Source organism: Sus scrofa, chromosome 12 (assembly GCF_000003025.6).
Source record: "Sus scrofa isolate TJ Tabasco breed Duroc chromosome 12, Sscrofa11.1, whole genome shotgun sequence".
Classification (NCBI taxonomy): domain Eukaryota; kingdom Metazoa; phylum Chordata; class Mammalia; order Artiodactyla; family Suidae; genus Sus; species Sus scrofa.
The window spans coordinates 3,254,578-3,278,630 of NC_010454.4; the positions used below are offsets into that span (position 1 = coordinate 3,254,578).

Here is a 24,053-nt window from a genome sequence, read left to right on the forward strand (position 1 = left end):
CCGCCGCCCCCGCCCGCTCTCTCCTCCGCGCCGCGGGCCGCACCCCGCGCCCCTCGCCGCGCCCGCGACCAAGAGCCGAGAAAGTTTGTGCGGCAAGTGCGGGCCAGAGCGGAGGGCGCGCCCGCGGAGCGCCGCCGAGACCCGCGCGGCCCCGGCCGGCGAGAGGGGAGCTCCCCGAGCCCAGGCGGCGGCGGCGAGCCCGAGCCCGCGCCCCCCGCCCCCCGCCCGCCATGGGCGCCGCGGCCCGCAGCCTGCGGCTCGCGCTCGGCCTCCTGCTGCTGCTGGGGACACTGCTCCGCCCGGCCGACGCCTGCAGCTGCTCCCCCGTGCACCCGCAACAGGCGTTTTGCAATGCAGACGTAGGTAAGGACCGCGACCCCGCCCCGGCCCGGTGCCCACCGCCCCCGCGGGCCGCGCGGGACCCCCGAGGTTTCGCCGGCGCCCCGCCCGCCCGGCCGCATCTTGCAGAGGGACCCAGCGCCCGCCTCCTGGGCCTCGGTGCCTTCTAGAATCCTGCAAGTTGACGCCAAAATCGTACTTTCTTTTCCCCCTTCCTTCTCTCCCTTTCTTTTCCTCTCTGCCGAGATGCTTCTCAACCTCAAAATTCCACCGAAATTCCGCTGCAGCTCCAGCCCCAGAAAAGGGAGCCAGGGAACGGATCGGGTTTTGGCAGGCGGAGGGCCCTGGGATGCCAGCGCGGGGGTGGGGAGAGTGGGGGACACGGCGTGGGGGTGGGAGGACTGGGGACCCCGGGAGGAAACTTTCACAGGTGAAATGAAATGGGAGTTGGGCTCCTCTGGGCTTGGAGCTGGGTGGGGAAGGGCTGCACCAGCGGGGCCTCTCCCACCAGCCCCATTTGGGGCTGGTCAGATCAGGCTGGCCAGGACGGAAGCTTCCCTCTCCTGGGCAGGCTCCCCTGGCCTCCGAGGGGTAGGGAGAAAGATGGGCAGAGCTCCAGGGCGGGCTCCTTGCTCCATACCCTGCATCCAGGGACAGGCAGGAGCGTCCTTGAGTGGTGACTGCTTTTTCAGGACATTCACACAAATTGGGGGCTCTGGTGACTGGAGGCTGAGATAGGGCTGTATGGCTGCTTAGAGGCCCCAGCAAGTATCTGTTCCCCTCAGGGCCCCTTGCCCCCCCAGAGATGGGAGCTCTCCAGGGAAGGAGAGCTTGGTTATTTGTTGATCCCCAGAGGGGCAGGAGACAGAAGCAGGGAGAATGCAGCAAAAACGGGAGGAACCACCTGGGCCCCAGCGGTTCCCAGCCAGCTCTGGTGCTCGCAGGCCCCCTGTGCCCTGGTGATGGTCAGGCGGTTTTTCCCGAGGCACGCTGCCTTTAACCAGAAGGACAGATGCACAGCAGGTGGGCCTCTGCGGCTGCTTCCAACAGGTTTTTTTCAGCTTCTAAGTGTCAGCCAGCAGAGCATCTTGTTGCCAGGCCAGGTGTGGTGAGGCTGGGCCACACTCACGTGGGCCGACTCAAAGCCAGGGTCTGTGGGTTTCTCCTCCTGTCAGCCATGCCCCTCTGATCTCCCCACACTCCCCTGCCTCCTCCCCGGCTCCTGGCCACACCCCAGTTGGCCCCTGGAACTGCCACCACCGCCTGGCTTGGGAGGTCTTCAGGCACAACACGTAGCTCAGGCCACCTGCGCGTGGGGCGAGGTGTGTGCTTGCCTTCCGCAGAACTCGAATTGGGGCAAGTCGAGTCTGTCCTCCAGTTTGGAGAAGATTTGCAGGAGGAGGAGAGGCTCCTCCCAGTGGGGGGGCCGGGACTGGCCCTCCCGTGGGATGTCATGTCGCCTGGGGGTCCAGGCCTGGGCAGGCCCCTCGCTGAGAGAGAGGCTGCGGTCGGGGCAGAATCAGGCCCAGGCCCCGAGGGAACCCATGGCTCGGAAGACACTGGGGTCGAGGGGGCCAAGAGGGAAGGGGCTGGGCCTGGGGACCACCTTACACCCCTCAGCTGCGCGGAGACAGTGTCCAGCCAGCCGCTCCCATCCTTGTCCAGCATCAGCCAAGGTTTCTGCTTTGGGTTTGGATCAAGGGCAGCAAAGGTCAGGGTCCAGGAGACTCCGTGAGTCTGCAGGCTCCTTCTTGCTTGGCGCGTCACCCTCTCTTCCACCTGCACCTCCTGACATTTGTGTCCAAATCATTTGCAGCAAAATCATAGCCGAGCCCACACTTTTAACCCCAGCCCAGCCCAGCGGTCCAGCCAGGCCAGCCGAGGCCAGACTCGTGCTGCAGAGCCCAGTACATGAGATTCCTGTGGCTGCTGCAACAAGTGACGGCAGACCGGGAGCCCTAGACCATAGGCACTGATTCTCTCTCAGTCTGCAGGGCCTAAGGGCCAAGGTGAAGGTGCTGGCAGGGGACGTCCCTTTGGAGGCTCTGAGGGGGTCTGTTCCCAGTCTCTCTCCTGGTGGCTCCGGGCCACCCTTGGTGTCCCTTGGCTTATGGACACGTCGCTCCAGTCGCTGCTCCATTCCCTCGTGGCCCTCTTCTCTGCCTGCCCGTGTCTTCTCCTCTTGTACCAGTCATTGGATTCTGGGCCTGCCCTAGTCCCCTGTGACCTCGTCTTGTTCACATCTGCAATCCCCTACTTCCAAATAAGGCCACATCCCCAGGTTCTGGGTGGACGTGAAGTTGAGGGGGATGCTGCCCAGGCTCGTTCCACACGCAGCCCTTCTGTGCTCGTTCCACCCCGGATATGCTGCTGAGACCTCCCAGGGTGTGGGCCCCGGATGGCCGTGGAGCAAGCCCTGCAGAAAAAGCAGTGGCCTTTCCATGCCTGCTTCTCCTTTAGGTGCTGCAGGCTCGGTGATGATTCCCGCTCCGGCCGAGAGCGGCGTTGCCTGGGGTCTGGATCTCTTTGCAGATACCGAAGGTCTGGTTCAGATCTTGGCTTTTGTAATTTTAAAGCCCTCCAGGTGACTGTGCCATCGAGGCAGTGGCCCAGGAGTCTGGGAAAGGCAATGGCCTGTTGCACGTTGGGGTCCTTGAAGACTGGCCTTCTGCAGTGTGCTGGCTCCTTTCATTGTTGGCTGGATGCGGGCTTGTTAAATGGCTTGGTGTCTGCAGGAGGCAGTCGGCCTAGGAAACAGTCATATTTCTGTCTGCCTGTGTGAGGGTTTCTGGGAGGCATCTCCTTAGCTCTCGCAGCCTGTGGGAGTGGAACCCTGGTTGGCAAAAAGAGTTTAAGATTAGGTTGTGAGGTTTAGGGTGAAGGGGGGAGGAGGGGAGCGGGGCTCCTCCTGGAAGGCTCCTTGTCCTTTCCAGGAAAGCGAGGCCAGGCGGGAAGCATTTCAGTTCAGAGCCCTGCTCGATGTGCTGCTGGCCGGCTTCCCTCTCACCTAAGGGAGCCCTTCTTATCTCCTGCTGGCCTCGCAGCTCCAGTCATCTGGCTGGAAACCAGCTCTGGGGCAGAGCCTGGAGGTCCTCAGCCAGCTGAGCCCCTCGGCAGACCTGGGCTGCTTGGGCCGGTCTCTGGCGTCTCCCCTCCGGCCTGGGTGGCGGGGCTCAGAGCCGCCGTCTCCCAAGAGCGCCTTGCTCAGGACGCTCCCGTCTCCAGACGCTGCTTCCGCAGACCCTCCGAGAGTCTCTAGCACCCAGTGGAGCAGGGACCGCAGCCCAGGCCACGTGGTTGCCAGGGCAGACGGGCTGGCCTTGGGCACCCTGTGATGGGGGCCAGAGAGTGGCCTCTGGGGAGAATATCGAGCAGAGCGCTCAGAAATGGCAGCGCCCTCACCAGACACCTGCTGGGACAGGCGGGCAGAGGAGCTTCCTGTAGCTGCGTGAGGCCCCGTGAAAGACACTGTTGGCGACTCCTTTTGCAGAGGAGTGTGCTAATGTAACCCTCTCGCATAATCCGTCTGTGTTGGGTTCATCCCGATTTTCACATCAGACTCGCCTGCGTTTCAACCCACAGCTGTGGAGTGGCCGGCTGCGCCCCAGGGCACGGAAGGGAGCAGCAAGCGTCGTCCCTGCGCCGGGGGTGGGGGGGGGGGTGGGGGGGGGTGGGGGTGAGCACCGTAGACACTGGTGCCAGGCGGTGTGGAAGCGGGTTTAAGACGGTGGCTGAGGGTGGGCCGCAGACCCCCACACGGCCAGCGGCCAGAGCGAGGTCTAAAGTAAGTCGGAGTCCGAGGGCTTCGGGCAGCTCATTCGCAAAGTAACTGAGCCCCAGGTGAAATGCCTTGTGCATCTGAGGAGAGATTCTAGGTTCCGATGGGAGGATGGGGAGGGGGCTGGGGCGGGGGCACTCGAGTTCCTGGGCTTGGTTTTGGGCAGTGTCCCCAGAAGGCCGTGTTCTCCAGGGCAGTGACGACAACCTGGCGAGGGACACCAGAAGATGTGCCAGGGCTTGGGGGCTGCGCTGCGGGCCGGGCACGTGGCTGGAGGGCGCTCTCCCAACGCCCCGGGTTCCTCCCGCTCTGGGATGTGAGGACACAGCACCAGCCTGCCCCGAGACCCGCTCAGTGCTCTGGAGTCTGGAGTGCTGGCCGCTGGTCCTTGAGGCGCGGATGGGCCTGGGTCCTGCCTCTCCTTCGCCATCTCAGCTTGGTTGTCAGGTGCCTCCCACTGGTGCGGGTATAGACGACCCCCAGGCTTATGGAGGGGCACACAGCCCCCTTATCCTGATGCAGAGCCACTGATCCAGGGCCCAGGGGGCCGTGGGAGCAGCAGAGCCCTTTGGGTTCCAGAATGGCTAGGAGATGTGCCTAGAGGACTCTGGAAGCCTGGAGGATGGGAAGAAACAGCGGGACAGGGGAGAAACGCGGAAGGAGATTAAGAGAAGGCAGGAGTTCCCGTCGTGGCGCAGTGGTTAACGAATCCGACTAGGAAACATGAGGTGGTGGGTTCGATCCCTGCCCTTGCTCAGTGGGTTAAGGATCCAGCGTTGCCGTCAGCTGTGGTGTAGGTCGCAGACGTGGCTCAGATCCTGCATTGCTGTGGCTCTGGCGTAGGCCGGTGACTACAGCTCCGATTAGACCCCTAGCCTGGGAACCTCATATGCCGTGGGAGTGGCCCAAGAAATGGCAAAAAGACAAAAAAAAAAAAAAAGAGAGAGAGAAGGCAGAGTCTGGGGGCGGGGTGCAAGTGCCACCGACGCCTCTCCCCTGGCTGGGACTCGGGGACTCGGGGCCTGCCCCGGACAGCCCTCCACCCTGCAGTGCACACACACAGGTGGGGGGTGAAGGGCAGGGGCCTTGTGGTTAGGATGGTCTTTCTGGGACGGGAGAGGCAGCCGTGGGAAAGCAGGGTTGGAGGCACCAAGAACCCCTACCCTACATCAGAGGACGGAGCCGGGGGAGCGCGCATCCCGGCAGCGTTAAGTGTGCCGTTTCCTGGTGGCGGCCGTCGGTGCTCAGGCAGGTGGACGGGCTGCCTGGGAAAGGCCAGTGGGCTCTGGGTACAGAGCAGGCTCGGGGCGGGAGGGCCCGAGGGGAGGCGAGGAGGCTGCGCGCCCGTGGGTGACAGCCGGCCTCGCCCCGGTGGCGTCCGTGCTGGACCTTCGGGGCCCGGGCCGTGGGCACTGGTGTTTCTCCGACTCTCCAGGTGATTCCGCCGCCCGCCACAATGTGCGGTTTGGTGGGAGGAGAGAACATTGTAGAAACCTCCCATGCGGTGCGATTGACAGCTGCGCTTGTGCGTGGTTTGAAACCAACAGACTCTGAGAGCGCCTGGCCAGGCTTCTGTGCCGTTGCTTTGGGGTCCGGAGCCCGTGAGGACCACGGGGACTCGGGTGGGGGGTGGGGGGTGAGATGCCCCAGGATGTTGGGAGGACAGGCAACCGAGGGAGGGGCAGGGAGGAGGACTTCCGGGCTGGGGTTGGGGGGCGGACGGGGCGCTGGTACCTCAGAGCAGAGCCGGGACCCCTGAGGCCCCAGGCAAACTGGAGTCCTGAGCCCTTGGTGCCTCTGTTGCCGCCTGGATGTGCACCTCAAGGGGAAAGTGACAGAGACCCAGGGGAGTCCCACGTTGCAGCCGAAAGAACTGAGCCGCTCCCTGGGTCAGCTGTGACAGTTAGTGTCCTGGGTTAAGCTTCAGAGATACAGCCAGGTGGCCTGAGCGGGTGTTTGCTGTAAAAATCAAGTTGAGGTGTAATCTCAATAAAGAAGGGTCCCGGCCTGGTGTGTCCCAGCCTGGGTGTGTGAAGCTGTGTCCGGAGATGGGCTGGCGGCGGGGGGCGGGGGGGGGGAGGCGCTTGAGTCCTGAGACTGGAAGGAAAGCTGTGTGTGTGAGAGAGAGAGAGAGTGACACGCGTGTGTATACGTCTGTTTTTCTGTGGACAGAGGCCGCGGCTTCCACCAGCTTCTCAAAGGGGCGTGTGTCCCCTGCAAGGTCAGTCACTGCCCCTCGAGGACACATCATGGCCTGGAGAGGAGTCTGGGAGATGTGGTGGGAGGGGGCTTCGGAACCAAGGTGCAGGCAGCCTCGTGCCTGGGTGCCGCAGCCGAGCCGGGGTCCAGTGGTGGGAACCCCGAGGTCTTTGCTGTCCCCTGAGAGCTGTTAGACACGGCGGGGTCGGGGGCAGGGGAAGGAAGGAAGAAGCTGCAGGCAGGAAGGCGGTGTGAGGGCCATTGACCTCCAGGGGAGGGGAGCGGGCACCTGCATGGGGGGAGGGCTCAGGAGGCAGGTGGGAGGGTGACAGGATGGGGGGTGGGAGCCCAGTGCCAGGGGACAGGCATCCCCTAGCAAGGTCTGGTGGTCAGCGGGCTTGCGTGCCCTGCGGCGTTCTGCTGGGATTCGGAGACCCTGGGGACTGGGTGGACTGAGGGCAGGGTCTGGTGTCGGGGGGCCCTTGGGTTCAGAGCAGCGTGGTTGGGGTGGCCACTCTGCAGCCCCGTGGCTCAGTCCAGGGGCGAGACCTTGGGCAGGTGCCCCCTGCCTCCGTTTCTCCATCTCCAAAGAGGAGACCAGAGATTCTGTACCTCGGTCGTGGGCAAGAATCACAGGAAAGGGTGGAGGGAGAATGCCCGGGGCAGGGCCCGCTCGGGGCTGGGGCCGGACGTTAGCTTTTCTGTGCTGGACGCCCTGCTGGACGTGTAACCCTCCCAACCCTGAGGGCTGGCCGTGGTTTTCACACAGGTCCGGGAGCTCGGAGACGCACAGTTGGCTTCTGGTGCCTCCAGGAGGGTGGCCAGAGAGCTAGAAGGGACACGGTGATGGTTCAGGGAAGGGAAAGTGACCGTGACAAATGACAGTCACAGCAGCAGTCATGATCAGGTGCTCAGCGCTTGCTACCGAATTGCACACACTCCTGGAATGAATGTAATTCACAATTATCCCCATGTTACAGATGAGCAGACTGAGGCACAGGCTGATGAAGTAGCTTGCTCGGGGTCACGTGACCCGCAAATAGCCACGTGAGGAGACAGGGTTTTAAAACAAGAGATCTGACCCAGAGAGGAGGCTGAACACAGCAACCAAGACTCGCGTTGGCTTGAAAGGAGCGAAAGGAAGGACCCCTGAGAGCTGCTTGGTCCCGAGGCTTGCCCAGCAGTTGGAGATGAGCTACGTAAATTCAGCTCTATCCTGACAGCAGAATAGGAAGCAGTCATTTTATTAAACAGTATTATAGATTCGTGTTTATGACCTAGAAAAATGTTCAGAGTGCATTAAATTTAAAAGCCTAGCGATAGTCTGTAGGCTTTCACATTTTAAACACTATCCAATGTAATGTTTTAAATGCAGAATAGGTAACTGTACATTGTAACAAAAGTCATCCAGCAAAGACCCAGATTGAGAAACAAGTCAGTGCCACCCCCCAAACCTCCGAACCTCTGTGAACCCCTCCGGCCCCAGTTCCCTCCTTTTCCTTAGGGGAACCACTGTCCTGGCTTTTATGGTGAAAATTCCCTGGCTTTTCTTTATGCGGTTTTACTGCTTCTGTATGTACCTCTGTCTTGTTTTTTTAATTGTGCATACGCACGCACATGTAGGGAAAAGTCTGGAAAGATGTCTCTCAGAACTCTAGGCAGTGGGTGAGACCCAGGGTGATTTTCCTTTTTGTTTACGTGCATTTTGTAAATTTTCTGTGATGAGCCTGTATTCATTGTGTAATGAAAGTTAAAAGGCAGTGGGGGGCAGGTGGGGGTTCCTTCAGGATGGGAGGGGCGGGGAGGAGGCCGCAGGGGCGAGGGTGAGAGGCCTGAGCCTGGACGGTGGGACCACGTCCCAGGCTGCTGCTTTGTTCCTCCGAGAGGCAGATGAGGGAAGGGTTTATTGCTCCTTGAAGACTGATCATTTTTCTTATGCTCTTTATCAGCTCTGTTCACAATGTTTTTCACCTCCTCTTCACCCACTCGAAGTGTGCCGTTGGGTGGTTTTGAGCGCAGCCGCAGAGCTGTGCAGCCGCCCTACCATCTGATTTTGCAGCAGCCCTCAGACCCCTGCGCTGGGGTCGCCTGGCGTTCCCTGGAGGAGACGTGGCTGCTGCGTTTCTGCCTGGTGCTGCAGCAGCAAGGCTGGGCCCTGCAGTAGGAGGCCTGTGATGCAGTCCGTCTCCTAAGACTCTGCCGGCCTTTCAGGGCTTAGCACCCCCCCCTCAGCTCCCATCACCTGTTTTCCTGGGATGTGGCCACACCCGGTGGCAATACAAAGTCTGCAGCTGCTTTTGAGCTACGAGGCAGATTCCTTGGTGGTGGCAACAGAGTCTTGTTTGTTACCATCTGGCTCTTGATGGAAACTTCCCCACCCGGGGCCTGGGTGTCCTGGGGCTGGCTCACCTCTCACCTGGTGGCCTGCTCCCTGCTTTCCAGAAGAAGTGATGCTCGCAGGGTGTCCTTCTCCAAACTGACCCCAGAGATGTGGCGAATCTGGAACCTGTAGGCAGAGTTCCCTAAAAGAGGGAGAGATGGGCTTCAAGGCCACGACCTGGCCTTCGGTTGTGGAATGTTCGGGGTGAGGAGTCCCTGGGAACAGAGTCCCTGGGACCTCACTCGGCCCTTTCTGATCTGTGCTCCCGAGGTCTTGGATAGTTTTTCTGGGAGGCCCCATAGGGTCAGGCGTCTTCGTCCACAGCTCTGCCCCCAGGCTCTGCCCCAGGCTCTGCCAGGGCCCCCGAGGATGGTTGGAGGCTCTGCCTAGAAGGCTCTTCAGCAGCTGACTCCTAACAAGGACAAAATGAGGACATGGACCAGCACCTTAGAGGAAAAAGGAAAAATTGGAAAGTATCGGGAGAAAAAGCCCAGGCTTTGGACACAGCTCGAGCTGGTTCTGAGTCCTGACGGTACCGCTGGCAGTCTCGGCTGCTTCTTCTGTAAAAGCAGGATTAGAGCTCCCATTGTGGCTCAGCGGTAAGGAACCTGACCAGTATCCATGAGGACACAGGTTTGATCTCTGGCCTCGCTTGATGAGTTAAGGATCTGGCATTGCTGTGAGCTGTGGTGTAGGTTGCAGGTGCTGCTCGTATCCTGCGTGGCTGTGGCTGTGGTGTAGGCTGGCAGCTGCAGTCCCCACCTCTAGCCTAGGAACCTCCATACACCGTGGGTGTGGCCCTAAAAAAACAACAACAAAGAAAAAAAAAGGATTGCTCTTCTTGGGCTGTGCCAGAGCAGATCTGAGTGAGTTTCTGGTGAATGAGTCAGGTCTGCAAAGGCAAGGGAAGGACCCCGTGGAGGCCAGCCTCGCCCACCCCATCTGGAGTTCTGAGACCCTGTGTGATGCTTCTGTGACATTTTGTGGCCTCTGTCCCCAGAGAAGAAAGTCACGCATGTGCAACCGGGACATAACCTCCCCTGACCTTCCCGGGCGCCTCTGTTTTCCGTGCTCCTCCTGCAGCGGGTGGAACTTGGCCTGGCTTCCCTCTGTGGCCCCGCTCTCTCGTGCGGCCCCCCGCCTTTGGCCCAGATCAGGAGTCGAGGGCGTGCGCAGGGGTTTCGGTGCAGCCCACATGTCTCTGTGCTCAGGGCTCCTGGCGCTGAACAGAAACTGCTCCAACCGGCTGCTCCCCTCCTCCGGGCCCCGCCCCTGGTCACTCCAGGGAGTGGAGAAGTCACTGTGCTGAGCGGGTGGACCCTCCTAGGCCACTGTGTCCTCGCCTGGGTCCCCTGGCATGGGAAGGAGTGGAGAGCGAGGACAGGGGCGGGAAGGATGCCAGGAGCGCGTGAGCCGTGGCGACGTGCAGGAAGGAGCCTCTGGGGCTGCGTGTTGGGAGTGTTGGCACACACGCAGTGACCCTGGGACACGGCAGACTCGCCTCACCACCAGGCTCCGACGCCAGGAAGGTCACCTAACCCGGCTGCCCATGGTCTCGCGGCTGCGGGTGTCCCCTTTGCAGAAGGACTCTTGACCCTGTGGCCGGGCGGCTTTGGGGACACTAAGAGTTGTCTCCCGGGGCTTTTCGCTGCAGCCCTTAAGCATTTAACTCCACTGTCCGAAGCCCCTGGGGGAGGAGGACTGGCCCAGTCTGCCCAGGTAGGACGCAGGCATCCTGGGCGGGGTGGCTTTGGAGCAGGGCCATGATGGGACGTGCACTCCCGGTCCCCGATTCTCAGTTGTGACATTCTGGGCCCCTTGGTCCCGTTGGCTCCAGAACAGGGAACTGGAAAATAGGTCTGAGGGGCTGTTTGTTTCCTGCCACCGGTTCTGGAAGGCAGGGTAAAGCTCCAGGCAGGGAGTCACCAGTTGCCTGGGGCTTTTCAGTGCAAAAGGACTTCACCTCTTCCTGCTCCTGGGAGGTGGGCGGCGGGTCAGGCAGGCGTCTCTGCCTCTCTGGATGGGGAGCAGTCAGTAACCGGCCCTAGGTCATTGCCGCCAAGGGCCGGCGCTGGTCCCAGGAGTCGGATCGTGGCTCACGTCTCCAGAAATGGGTCGGACGTCACAGCTTCGGCCTGTCTGTGGCCCTGTTCTGTGTGGTCCTTAGAAGAGCTGACTCTAGGTAGGTGTGTTTAAGGAGTTCCCTGGCACCTGGCAAGTTAAGGATCCGGTGTTGTCACAGCTGTGGCTCTGGCCTTCGCAGTGGCACGGGTTCAGCCCTTGACCCAGGAACTTCTTCATGCTGTGGGTGCAGCCAAAAAAAAAAAAAATATAGGTTTGTTTTGTCTTAACCTGAGCAGTTTTGAAGCTTTTAGAAGGGCATTTTAAAAATCACCTTCTGTTAAGAAACTCTAAATCTAGGGATTTTTCTGTAAGAAATAAAGAAGAAGGCACGTGGCATCTTGTCACCAGGGTACCCACGTCCGTCTTGTTTATCTCGGGGACATGTTAGAAACACTTAGCTACAGCGGCAGGGCGGCGGTCAAAGAAATCACAGCCTTGGATGCCCAGTGGTTCCAGTGGGTGTAGAATTTGTTACTGAAATGTAGAATGTTCAGATACGGGAGGGAAATTAGACTTTCTTTTGCAAGTGTGTGTGTTCTACTTTTTCTGTGTTGAACTTGAGTGATACATGTCATTTTTAAAGTCAGAGTGTGCTGAAGTATGGGTCTGATTGTGGTCAACAGTGAGATGAGCCCAGACTTTTATTTTATTTTATTTTGTCTTTTTGTCTTTTTAGGGCCGCACCCGCAGCATATGGAGGTTCCCAGGCTGGCGGTCGAATTGGAGCTACAGCTGCCGGCCTACACCACAGCCACAGCAACGCGGGATCCGAGCCGCGTCTGCAACCTACACCACAGCTCACGGCAACGCCAGATCCTTAACCCACTGAGCAAGGCCAGGGATCGAACCTGCAACCTCATGGTTCCTAGTCGGATTCCTTAACCACTGAGCCACGACAGGAACTCCGAGCCCAGACTTTTAAGGCAGGGTGGGCCTGGTTCAGTGCTGGGACCCGTGGAGGGGAGAGACCCTTGAGCAGAACAAGTCCATCGGGGGGATGGGAGCTGCGTTCTAGGATTGAGCCCCAAGGTGCTGTCGGGGCACCCCAGGCTTGCGAAAAATGTCTTCAATCCAAAAACAGCCTGGAGAGGACGGCAGTGGTGGCCGTGCTGGGAGGTTCTGGAATGCCGTCACAGGATCCCCAAGCTGTAGTTTTTGTCAACCATGTTCCCTGCCCCCAAGCTGGCCGTCCCTCTGCTGTCCGGGCCAAATCTTTGTGAGCGGTGTCCTGACAGGTGCTCACCCTCTGGCTGGTCACTGTCCCTGACTTCACCCCTGCTCTGATGTCACAGCACAACAGCTCTGTCGTTCCCGTGACAGCGGCTGCCAGAGTTCACCAGTGGGAGCTGGGGCTGGGCTGCTGGCAGAGGTGGGAGCTGCAATTCCAGCCAGCTTTGTGGTCAGTGGCCCCAGAGACCCCACGCAGATTCCTCTTACCCAGTGTGGGACTGGAGATCTTTCTGTGCCCCACTGCTTGGTGAGGCCCCTAAGGGGGCCTTGGGAAGTGGGCCAGGGAGGGAGCCTAGGCCCCAGTCCCAAAGGCTGATTTGGAAGTTCTCGCGCCTGCAGTCTGATCTGGGGGATGGGCATGGAAGCTGCTGGGACGGGGGTGGGGGAGAAGGTGGTAGTTTGGGGAAGTGGGGGTGGGGAGGTCCGGGTACCGCAAGAACCGTTCTTGGCCTCGGGGACCCCTGACCTAGGCGGGCATCTGCCATCGTAAAGTTGGGGGAAAGCGACTGCTATCGTTGGGAGAGACCAAGGCGCGGTGGCATTGGCCGTAAGCAGCCCCCGGGCCGGCCTGGTGTCGCCCGTAAGTTTAGAAGAGTCTCTTCCTCCCGCTGTCTTTGTGAAGCTGGTCGGGGAAGCAGCGGAGATGCAACCTGGGCTTGTTCTCCCGGAGGCTGGCTGCCGGGCCGTCTCATCCTTCTAGAACTGCCCTGGGCCTCAGGGAGACGGTTAAACCTACAGAGTCACAAACACCACCCAGTTTTCGGGTGGAAAAGCCTAGAGTGGCACCTGGCCAGGACTCAGTCTAGCTCAGCCGCCCACCTGCTAGGTGATTGTGATAGAGCTGGTCTAACACCCAGCCGGCCTTAAGAACTGACATTCTGGAACTTAGCCGAGGGAGAGCCAGAAGTAAGCAAAACTGGAGCTTCTGGGCAAGTTGCTGGGTGTCACAAGTGTGTTTTTAGAGGCTACGGTTCAGAGAAATGGAGTTTAAAATATTCCTCATGTTCGTTTTATCCGGGCTGGTCTTGGATGCCTCCAGTGATGGGTGTCTCACTACCTACCAAGTCAGCTCAATGATTTCAAGACAACCCTGTAAAAAAGTGCTTCTTTCCACGCGGCCACTTGCTGACTCCCTGTAATGCGTTCTCAGTGGTCTAGTCCAGGCATCTGGAGACACACACGGTGAGTATCGCCCGCCCTCTCCCCGCACAGCCCCCCAAGCATGTTTCTAATGGTGATGCGTGTTAGTCTTTACATGGACAGGTGCCGCTGTCATGATCCCCAGCTATCTTACAGGTGAGCATGCCGAGGCACCCAGAGTCAGAAACTTGCCCCGGGTCCCACAGTTAGTCCGTGCCTGAACCACCAGAGCAAACCTCCCTCCAGACACTCTTGGTTCCTTAGGACTTTTTTCCCTGTTTTTTTTCATTCTCCTCCTGAACCAAGGCTACAGCCCTTCTTCCTGTCCTTACCCACTGTCTCCTTTCTGAGCCCATCTGGGGAGACACACCGCCCCCTTTCTCAGATTTTCCCCTGATTTCTTAGCAGGTGAATTCTTTTATTTTTTTATTTTTTTTTTTGGTCTTTTCTAGGGCTGCACCCGTGGCACATGGAGGTTCCCAGGCTAGGGGTCTAATTGGAGCTGTTGCTGCCAGCCTACACCAGAGCCACAGCCATGCGGGATCCGAGCTACACCACAGCTCACGGCATCGCCGGATCCTTAACCCACGGAGCGAGGCCAGGGATCGAACCTGCAACCTCATGCGTTCCTAGGTCGGATTCGTTTCCACTGCCCACGACGGGAACTCCCCAGGTGATTCTTTAAGCATTCACTACTTCGGTTTGGGTTTTGAGCTTTGCCCCCCATGGCTTCGTCTTAATGAGACATCGCTGGATGAGCACACGTCGTACGTCTACCGTTAGGTTGACACACATCCGACGGTCCGCTCCTCATGAGCAGGACTGACTGTCTGCGTCTCTGGTGCTCAGACGTTCACTGGCCTTTCTGGGAGCTAGAGGAGTTCTGCAAGGGCGTCGTGTGCAGTGTGTGGTGTGTGTTGCGCGGCTTGCGCTCGGCCTGTGTGTGTGTGTGTGTGTGTGTGTGCGTGCGCGCGCGTGCGCTCAGACATTCACTGGCCTTTCTGGGAGCTAGAGGAGGTTCTCAAGAGTGGGTGTGTGTGTGTGTGTGTGTGTGTGTGTGTGTGTGCGCGCTCAGACGTTCACTGGCCTTTCTGGGAGCTAGAGGAGGTTCTCAAGAGCGTCGTGTGTGTGTGTGTGTGTGTGCGCGTGCGTGGTGAAGTCCTTTATATCTAAAAGCCCTGGAGACTCTCTCTCTATTATAGTCCTGAAGACTATCCGGAATTCTCATAAAATGGTCAAACTATACCTGTGTTATGTACTCTCAGAAGAAAGAGAAATGTTGACAGATGAAAGAGCAAGCTTAAATTGTGTGGAAATGTTCTCTCTGGCCACGCCAGCTAATTGGGAGCCCTTTTATATCTGTTTTTCAAGATTTCAAGGAAAACGTGCTGAACCGTGTCTCCCACCCCCCGGGGCTCTGACTCTGGGCCTTTGGAGAGAGAAGGGTGGGGTGGGGTGGAATTAGGTGGGTGACAGGAAGCCTGGTCAGGAGGTTCACATGAGACCTTTTGACTGGATCCCAGCCCGCCTGGCATCAGAGCTCCTGGTTTGGGTGCTGCACAGCCCCCATGCTGATGAGGTTGCCCTGCCTCCTCATCAGCGGGCATGGGGTGCCCTGGCGTCTCCTTTGGGGGAGTCAGAAGGCAGCGGAGCTGTGGTCCTTCCCGCTGCCCATGAGGAGCGTCCCTCCCCGGTGGCCTGGGAGGGGTCTGTCTCTGCTGAAAGGTTGTCTGAGCCACTGCCCAGGTGACCGCCAGGGCTGGCTCTGTGCACCGCGGGTGCCAAGGGTGAGAGAGGAGAATGGACCCAGTGTCCTTCCCTCTGACTGGGCTTCTGTAAGGACGGGCATTGGGGCAGCACAGGCCAGCCCCTCCCGCCCTGGGGCAGCGGGATCAGGAGACACGAGGGAGAACTCGGATGCCCAGGACACGCTGGTCCAGTCCAGGAGTGGGGAAGGGCTTGGGGTGAGGATGTGGGGGAGCTGGGGGCGCGGGCGGAGGATGAGGGTGCATCTGCCGGTTGGTACAGGGTTCTCAGTTCCTGCACTGAGGAGCTGACTAATTCCCGGGCTCGATCCCCAGATACTGTTTCCATCCATTTGTGTGTCTCCAGGAGAACCAACTGGGCAGCGGGCCTGGCTCTGGGTGTGGCCGAGGGGCCGAGTGGGCGGAGCCTCGCAGTGGGCGGGGCTCCAGCTTCCGCTCACCTTCCGGGGTAGCGCCAGATCTCCAGGCGGTCTTCCCCATTCTCTCCAGCTGCCTTACAACACAGACCGGGGCAGTCACAGCTCCTTCCCTCCCCACCTGTTTGGACACCCCTGTGGCCCTTCCCAGGCGTGGGAAAAGCTCGGTGTCTGGCATCTGGCACCCAGATTCAAAGGCAGCCCCTCCCAGGCAGCTGGGATGGTTATTCGGTCGCTGTGCTTCTCTTTCTTGTTGTGGGACGTGTTTTCACTTCTCTCGGGTGCACACCTGGGAGGGTACCCCCAACCGGGTCACGCGGTAAATCTACGTTTTTGACCTTTTTATAAAACTGCCAACTGTCTTCCAGAATGGCGGCACCACGTGTGTCCGTGTGAGGGTGCCAGGGTCCCTACATCCTCGCCACCGCCTGTCACTGCCTGGCTTTTTCATGGCAGCCATCTCACTGGGTGTGAAGTGGTAGCGCGTTGTCACTTCGCATTTTGCATTTCCCTAATGACTGCTGATGTTGAATGGACCTTATTAGCCATACATAAATCTTATTTGGTGACGCGGGTGTCCCGTCTTTGGCCCGTGTTTAAATTGGATTGCTACCTTCTCCCGGAGTCACTAGAGCTGTTTATGCAAACTGGTTCCAGTCTTTTGTTGCTCGTGTGATTTGCAGATGTTTCCTCGCAGTCCGTGTCTTGTGTTTTCACTTATTAATGATGTCTTTGAAAAGCAAAGGTTTTTAATATGGACGCCTCCAAACGTATCACGTGCTTGGATGGCTTGTGCTTGTTGGTGTTGCAGCTAAGGAATCTTTGTTAAGCCAACGTCATGAAGACACACGTCTGTTTCTTTCTAAGCATCTGTGGTTTTAAACCTTACGTTAAGGCCTAGGATCCACATTGAGTTAATTTTGGACAGGGTGCGTGGGGTGAGGTAAGGGTCTAAATGCGTCTTTTCCGCATGTGGCTAGCCGTCTGCCCCAGGAACACTTGTTGAGATCAAACAAAAAACTATTCTTTTCCCTATTGAATTGCTGTGGCGCTTTTTGTTGGAAATCTCAACCCTTGTGTTAATGACCCAAGCTTCTCTTTCTTCTTGCTCATCGCGGTGGTTGGCAGATTGGTGGAATATGGTATGAACCACTTCCACATGCATAGCTGCCTGATCACGTATATCAGAAGCAGCAGCCGTGTGACCAACGGATGCTGATCAAAGACACGCTGTCTCCCAGCTGCCCCGTGCCAGCTGTGTGATCTGGGTCAAGTTTCTTTTCCTTTCCTTTTTTTTTTTTTTGTCGTTTTAGGGCTGCTCCCACAGCATATGGAAGTTCCCAGGTGCTAGGGGTCAAATCAGAGCTGTAGCTACCGGCCTGCACCCCAGTCACAACAACGTGGGATCGGAGCCGCATCTGCGACCTACGCCACAGCTCACGGCAACGCTGGATCCTTAACCCACTGAATGAGGCCAGGGATCAAACCCCCGTCCTTATGGTCACTGGTCAGGTTCGTTACCACTGAGCCATAACGGGAACTGCCTGGGTCAAGTTTCTTAATGGCTCCCTGCCTCGGTTTCCCCACCTGTGAACCAGAGGTGCTAACAGCTCCTTACTTCAGGGGTTCCTATGGAAAGATGTGCAAAAGGGGGAGCCTGTGCTGTTCACATCAGCCGTTCCGTTGGTGCAGTGGTGTCCTGGCGATTGCCATTACTTTGGGCTAAAATCGCTTGGCCTGGCTCTGCATGTTCTAAAATGAAAGAAGGGAAAGAGTGCCCACACAGTTGATGGGCTCCCCTGCGGAGCCCAGGACCCAGCTCCTTTTTTTTTTTTTTTTTTGGTCTTTTTTCCATTTCTTGGGCCACACCCGCAGCATATGGAGGTTCCCAGGCTAGGGGTCTAATCAGAGCTACAGCTGTCGGCTTACACCACAGCCACAGCAACACAGGATCCGAGCTGCGTCTGCAACCTACACCACAGCTCACGACAACGCTGGATCCTTAACCCACTGAGCGAGGCCAGGGATCAAACCTGCAACCTCATGGTTCCTGGTCGGATTCGTTAGCCACTGCGCCACGACGGGAACTCCAGGACCCAGCTCCTTAGCCCGCAAATCAGGCCATTTTTAACACCAGCTGCAGTCAACCGACTTAACACTCTTTTGGTGTAAATGCACCTCCTTTTGGAAGGCCCAGGGGAGCACACGTGCCTGCCTAATGCCAGAGAGCCACGAGAAAAGAAATACCACCAGCACACCCCCCTCTCTGGTTCGCATTGGATCCTAGTACAAACGTGCAGGTCAGCACGCTCACCCACACACGCCTCCTCCCAGACACCCATACGAGCACACACATGCATACACACAGGATGTGCACACACATACACGTGCACCCACCCCCTTCCCAGCAGGTCCCTCCTCCTCCTCCTCCCCTCCTCCTCTTGTTTGTCAGTAGCTCCCTCCAAGGGCCAGGCGTTTGCAGCCCTGCACCTGAACCCTCGCTTGTCTCCTGCGGTGGGATCTTAACTTCCTCAGCACTGTTGGCGTTTGGGCCCGTCCTCTGTGTTGCATGATGTCTTGCAGCCTCCGGGCCCCCACCCGCCAGAAGCCTGAAGCACCCCTCTCTCCAGTTGTGACAACCAAAATGTCCCCAGACGTGGCCACATGGCCCTCGGGGCGGCAAAACCACACCCTATGGGGAACAGCTGCCCCTCGGGTGTTGTTGAAGAGAGTGAGGCAGAAATTGGGAGCCTGGGGACAGGCGTCTGGGGTGGGCACCAGGAGAGTGGTCCAGAAGGACGAGTCTTGGCGCCCGTCCGGCGCTTAGCACCCTGTGCCTTGTCTCCAGGGCTCGCGCTCCTCCGGACGCTCCCGGCAGCGCCTGCATCTTCCTGCCTGGGGGGCTTGACGTGGAAGAGCCGTGGCTCCCCGGCCCCCAGTGTCCTTGAAGTCCGCTCGTGGCTCCCACCACCTTCCCCCCAAAACCAGTGTCTGCAAAGGCCCCCAACATGAAGAGGAACGCGGAGAGCGCTGCTCCGCGGAGCCCCGGTCCTGACAACGAAGCCCTGCTTTTGAGGCAGAAGCAGAAATTGCTGCAGGCCCGAGAGGAAGATCAGCCGCTGCAGAGAGGACAGGACCTCGAGCAGCCGCAGAGCCAGCTGCTGTGGCGCTTGGCCGAGGAGTTGAAGGCAGGGTGGCGGGAGGCCCCAGACCAGCGAGGCCGAGGCCTGGAGAGGCTGTGCGTAGCCTGTCTGTCGGGGCTCGGGGGCGGATGGGCCGAGGACCGTGCCCCTGACTCGGAGGGCTCGGCCCCGCACAGGGCAGCCGGGCCGCCCAGGGCCAGGAGGAAGCACAGAGCAGCCGTGCAGCAAGAGAAGGGTCCCAGGAAAGGGCTGGCGCCTCGGCAGCCTTGGTGCGCCACGTCCCGGAGGAGAGCAGGGGACCAGGAGTGGGAGGGAGCCTCCAGGCCTGCGGGCCCAATTCCTCCTCCCCCAAGCCCCCCAGAGAGAAATAAAGGAAAACGAGTGCTTTCCGTGAAGACTGGAGGGGGCCGCCGCCCCCCGGACCCTGGGCTGAGCAGGCGGACGGACATGGGGGAGATCAGACGCCTGGAGGAGAGGGAGAAGGAGGCGGCCCAGGGGGGCAGGAGGCAGCCGGGGAAGGCGGCTTGTCTAGTTCAAGGCCCGAAGCACAACGGTCTGGATCAGAGTCCCAAGGGCAAAGCTGACGACCAGGAACAGCTGTGGCCAGTTGGCGCCAACCCCAGAAGGGGGGCCTCGCCGCCCGGGAAGCTCAGTGACAAGAGCAGGTGGCAGAGAGAGCTGGAGTTTGCCTTCGAAGCGTTGTTTAATACAAACAGGAAGCTGAAAAGACACCTGAACTTGCACCTGGACCCCAAGCCTGGGACGAACCGGAGCCCCAGTGAAGAGCAGGGCTTCTTGGAGATGCAGACACCAAGAAGGGAGAGCCAGAGAGAGAAGGACGCAAGAGATGCCCAGACAGACGTGGTGCCTGCCGGGGAACCCACGAGTCCAGTGGCGCTGGACGCCCACCTGTTGCCATCCAGAACCAGCCTGGAGAAGTTACTAAGCAAGCTGGAGAGCCAGGAGTACCACAGGATGGCCAAGGGCCTGATGAAGAATGAGAGGAGACTCTGGTCTCCCGGGGCAGGCACGTGTACCGGCGAGAAGACCCTGCTCTCCTGCAGCCCGGAATCTGGACAGGCGCCCCCGAGACCAGACGTGCTGGCACAGGGCCCCCTGCAGCCTCAGCCGCAAGAACAGGCAGGCAGAGTGAGCTCGATGGCATCGAGGCAGGGGCAGGAGATGCAGACGGGGCAGAGAAGACCAGAGCAGCTGGACTGGCTCGAGCAAATCCAACACCCCAAGCCAAGCTTGGGGGCCGCCGACCTCCAGACAGAGCTGGAAGACGAGACAGAGCAGAGACCAGCTCGTCTGGTTCACCTGAAGCCTGACTCCCCTGCGGACGGGGAGACAGAAGGAGACTATGACTGCAGCCCCGTTTCTCCCTCGGCCAGCATCGTCGATGGTGACAGCCACAGTCAGGTGATCCGTGACCTTCAACAGCAAATTCTAGAGCAAAACAAGTTGCACAAGCAATTTCTTGAAGAAGCCAGGAAACGCTTGCAAGCGTTCCAGGGACTGTGTTAAAAGCGAGAGTCCTGCCTGTGGTAAATACATCACTGATGCCTGGGTGTTCTGCCGGAACTGATACCCAAATCTGTGTGGTTGAATTGGCGTCGTCTGCTCAGAAACCAGTGGCCTCTTTAAAAGGTCCACCAGGCGTCATCCTGTCCTTTGGAGGGAGTCCCTTTGCAGGAATTGTACCTTTTCCCAATCTTGCTTTTAAAACTCAGTCCCGTCCAGGGAGGCACCTCAGCAGGAAAACAGGAACCCGTGTGGGGCCCGGGACAGGGCCTGGCCAGGGTCGCGCAGAGGTGCGTCCTGGAGCTGAGGCGGCATTCGTGTGCCACAGGCCTAGATGGAAACTCCAGGTGCATGTAAGTCCTTCAGATGTTTCAGCCAAGTAAGCCCTGGACTTTTAGGGGTATCCAGGGTCAGACAGGCACGATTTCAAAAGATACATCATTTGTTGCTGAGCCACCGGCTGAGACATTAAATGGCGAGGTTGAGGGAAAAATCTCCCAGTCCTTCAAAGCAACATCATTTAATAGGCTATCCCTTAGTGACATTCTTGTAACTTTAACGTTAAAAAGCGGGGAGGGAGGGGGCGGGGGAGGGAGGGGGTGGGAGCAAGAAGAGGGAAGAGAAGAAAGGGGAAGTGGTTCTGGGGACCCAGCCCTGCAGACAGGGTTCCTTCTGGGGCTGGGGGTGGGGACGTGGGGTCTGGGTGGCCTCCTAACCCTTCGGCTTTACTTAGGACCCAGCACGCCCTGCAGCTGGGGAGACTCTGGACTGGGTGGGTTTTTATCTGGCAGTTGTACACTTAAGGATTGGGATGGGGGGACCAGTCGTTCTGCAAAGAGCTGCAGTAAACACGTCAGGCTTTTCCGGCCACACGGGAGCTGGAGAGCAGCCGCGGACAGCACGTCACGCCTGGATGCGACCGACCGAGTTCCAGCAAGACTTTATGTACAAAGATGGGTGGTAGGCAGGCTTCGGCCGGATGTCAGCCGACACCTGGACCAGCACTTCAAGGAGAGGCTCCCTCCCTCCCTCCAAGGACCTCAGCTGCACTGAGTGGAGTCTACCCTCTTTGGTCATGACACGCAGCCATCATGGGTCCGTTAGTGGCTTTTTTTAGGATATGGTTTGTAGACAATACAGCGAACAATTCACCACCCAAACCTAAAGTCTGGGAGATGTGCTGCAAACCAGCTTTATCTGTGCCACTTCCCTCTTCTTTTCTTTCCTTCCTTTTTTTTAGGGCCGCACCCACAGCAGATGCAAGTTCCCAGGCTGGGGGGGTATCGGAGCTGGAGCTGCCAGCCTACACCACAGCCACAGGCATGGCAACAGGGGATCCAGCCATATCTGTGACCTACACCGCAGCTCATGGCAACGCTGGATCCCCAACCCACTGAGCAAGGCCAGGGATCAAACCCTCGTCCTCATGGATACTGGTCGGTTTCCTTAACCGCTGGGCCACGCGGGGGAACTGCCTGCCGTTCCTCCTTAGCTGTGTTGAGTACCTGCTCAACCTGGGGACTGTCCCTGCGGTCACAACAGAGCCAGACACACCCCATATTGTTGGGTTTTACTTGTGCTTGAACCTTATAAAAAGGATATTATGTCACGTGAAGTCTTTTGGAAGCTGGTTTGGACCCAGTTAACTCATCCGTGGCACAGGTAGGTGTCATTTTTGCCACCGTGTCCTATTGAAACTGACAGTACTAGCAGCCTGAACTGAGCCCAAACCCACACTGGGACTTGAACCCACAGTTTTAAATTAGAATCATTCCCTCTGTGTCTGGACTCAACCGAGGTTCAGGTTCTTTATGTCGCCGTGCAGAAGGAATTCAGCGAGAGACTAAGTGATAGGCAAGAAATACATGTATTTGGATAGGACGCTTGTGAGAGATGCCAGCGGGCAGGCACAGAAGCTCTGCCCCAAGGAAGATCCTGTGGGCTACCGTTTTATCATCCAGGGGGCGTGGGCGTGGGAAAAGCCCGCCTCTTCCTTTCTGGGAGTAGTGGCTCCGCCTTGGTATCCAGAAAGGTGTGTGTGCAGACCAGCAGAAGGGCGGTCCTCAAACTCCTGCCCTTGGTCTGAACCTGGATGCAGGCCTCGTCCCATCCCCACCCGGCGACCTGAGGCAGTGCTCGCACTTCCACTAGTCTGGCAAGCCTGCCTTGTGCTGATGGCTCTTTTGAGCAACCTGTCCACTTACAGCGGACTCCCAGGTCCCCCAGGTTTCCCCCTCTAGCTGGGATCCGTCACTGGGACGTCTCCAACTGCTGTGCCTACTCCATCCCTGTCACTGTCAGGTGACTCCCTGAGCCTCGCTTCTGTCGCTGCTTCTGTTTCGTGCCTGTTCCCAAAAGGAGGAGCACGCCCCTGACGCGCGCGGGTCAGAGGCTGTGCGTCCGGAGGTGCTCTGGCCGCACGACAGCTCGGACGTGGCCTGGGAATGCCAATCCTCCCTTCCCATTTCCGGTTTTTTTTTTTTTTTTTTTGGTCCTGGAAAATGTTGAGCTGATATTATACTCTTTTTCCTTTGCAAGTACTGAGCGGCAGGCACTGCTGCCCTGGCTGGAGGTGAGCAGCGAACACACGTGGGAACCGTAGTGCACTCTCTGGTGGAGGTGACAGGTGGCCTGGGTGGCAGGCAGTGATGGAAGGGTGCTGATGAAGGTGGAGTGGCTGCTGGACACGGGTCCCACGCATCCAGACCACACCCCCCAAACAAGCCCGTTTGTGGGGGTGGTGACGCCATCCCCCAGGTTTTCTTGGTCTTGTTTTGCAATCAGTAGCTCAGGGCAGGAACCTCACACCGTCTCCATCTCCCTGCTGCAGGTGTCTGCTGTCTGGCTTTTCCATCAGAAAAAGTCCTGGGGGAGAGGTCCCATCGTGGCTCAGCAGTTAACGAATCTGGCTAGCATCCATGAGGACACAGGTTCCGTCCCTGGCCTTGCTCAGTGGGTTAGGGAGCTGGCATTGCCGTGAGCTGCGGCGTAGGTCGCAGACGCGGCTCGGATGCTGCGTAGCTGTGGCTCTGGTGGAGGCCGACAGCTGTAGCTCTGATTAGACCCCTGGCCTGGGAATCTCCATATGCTGTGGGTGTGGCCCTAGAAAACAAACAAAAGCAAAAAAGTCCTGGGGCCAGGAGTGCTCTGTCACCCCCAGGCCGGGTGAGGGTTCTCTGCAGGGAAGGGTCCCAGCCCTTGGCGTAGGTGCTCAGCAGGAACTCCTGCTGTAGCAGAGGGATCACCCGGCCTGAGAGGGTGGAGGGGGTGCTGCAGGGTCACCAGGTTTTAGCTGTGGCCACGAGGGGACCCCGACCCTGAGTGATGGATGAGGGCTTCCCGCCTTGGCCTGAAAGCCAGGCTGATGAAGGGACGGACAAGCCTGCCTCTGAGAGTGTTGTTTTTGTTTCCACTTTCAAAGGTTGTGTCTGTGGCCCTGTGTGTTCTGGGCGAGGACCGTCCCTTCTTGGCCACCCTGGCGCTCAGAGTAGGTGTGGGGGAGGGGCGGTGAGCCAGGGTGGAGGGTGACTCATCTCTGCCCGGATGGCCACTCCCACACCGTCCCCTGGCAGCAGGGTGAGACCCTGCCCTTCCCCACCTGTCCCGCACAAGGCCACAGGGGCGCCCGGGGTGCTCCCTTGCCCAGGGAGAATTCTCGAATTTTCCCCTGGTTTTGTGCTTCTGCCCCTGTTCCTATTTCACTCTGCATCGCCCGGCCACTACTTCCCTTCAGCCCCGCCTGTGAGCCCTGGGCCCACTGGGGGCAGGCCCCTGTTTGCCCCCGGGGTCTGCGAGGGGAAAGGCACCAGCACTGGTGACAGGTCCACCGTGCTCAGGCAGGCACAGGCTGGCCAGGTGTGACCAGGGCCGGGGCCATAGCAGCAGGGGCCGCTTCTGCCCGGCCTGCGCCAGTGGCCATCACTGGTTCTGGATGCGTGCGATCCCGTGTTCCACGTGTGCCCCGAGGGCCATCACGCTTGTCCCCTCCCCTGCCCAGCCAGTTGTGAGGTCCTA

The 24,053-nt window shown here is 58.9% G+C and overlaps 2 protein-coding genes across 3 annotated transcripts in view; both read left to right on the forward strand.

Moving 5' to 3' along the window:
• Positions 217 to 24,053, forward strand: part of TIMP2 (TIMP metallopeptidase inhibitor 2) — a 46,042-nt gene continuing 22,205 nt past the window's right edge. Inside the window, 1 exon segment of one of the 2 annotated variants that reach the window (NM_001145985.1) lies at positions 217 to 363. In NM_001145985.1, the coding sequence (NP_001139457.1) occupies positions 231 to 363 (133 nt within the window). In that variant the 5' untranslated portion in view covers positions 217 to 230. 2 annotated transcript variants of the gene reach the window in all.
• Positions 18,221 to 20,221, forward strand: CEP295NL (CEP295 N-terminal like). Its single transcript, XM_021066520.1, has one exon. The coding sequence runs from the start codon at positions 18,381 to 18,383 to the stop codon at positions 20,040 to 20,042; it is 1,662 nt and encodes a 553-aa protein (XP_020922179.1). The 5' UTR covers positions 18,221 to 18,380; the 3' UTR covers positions 20,043 to 20,221.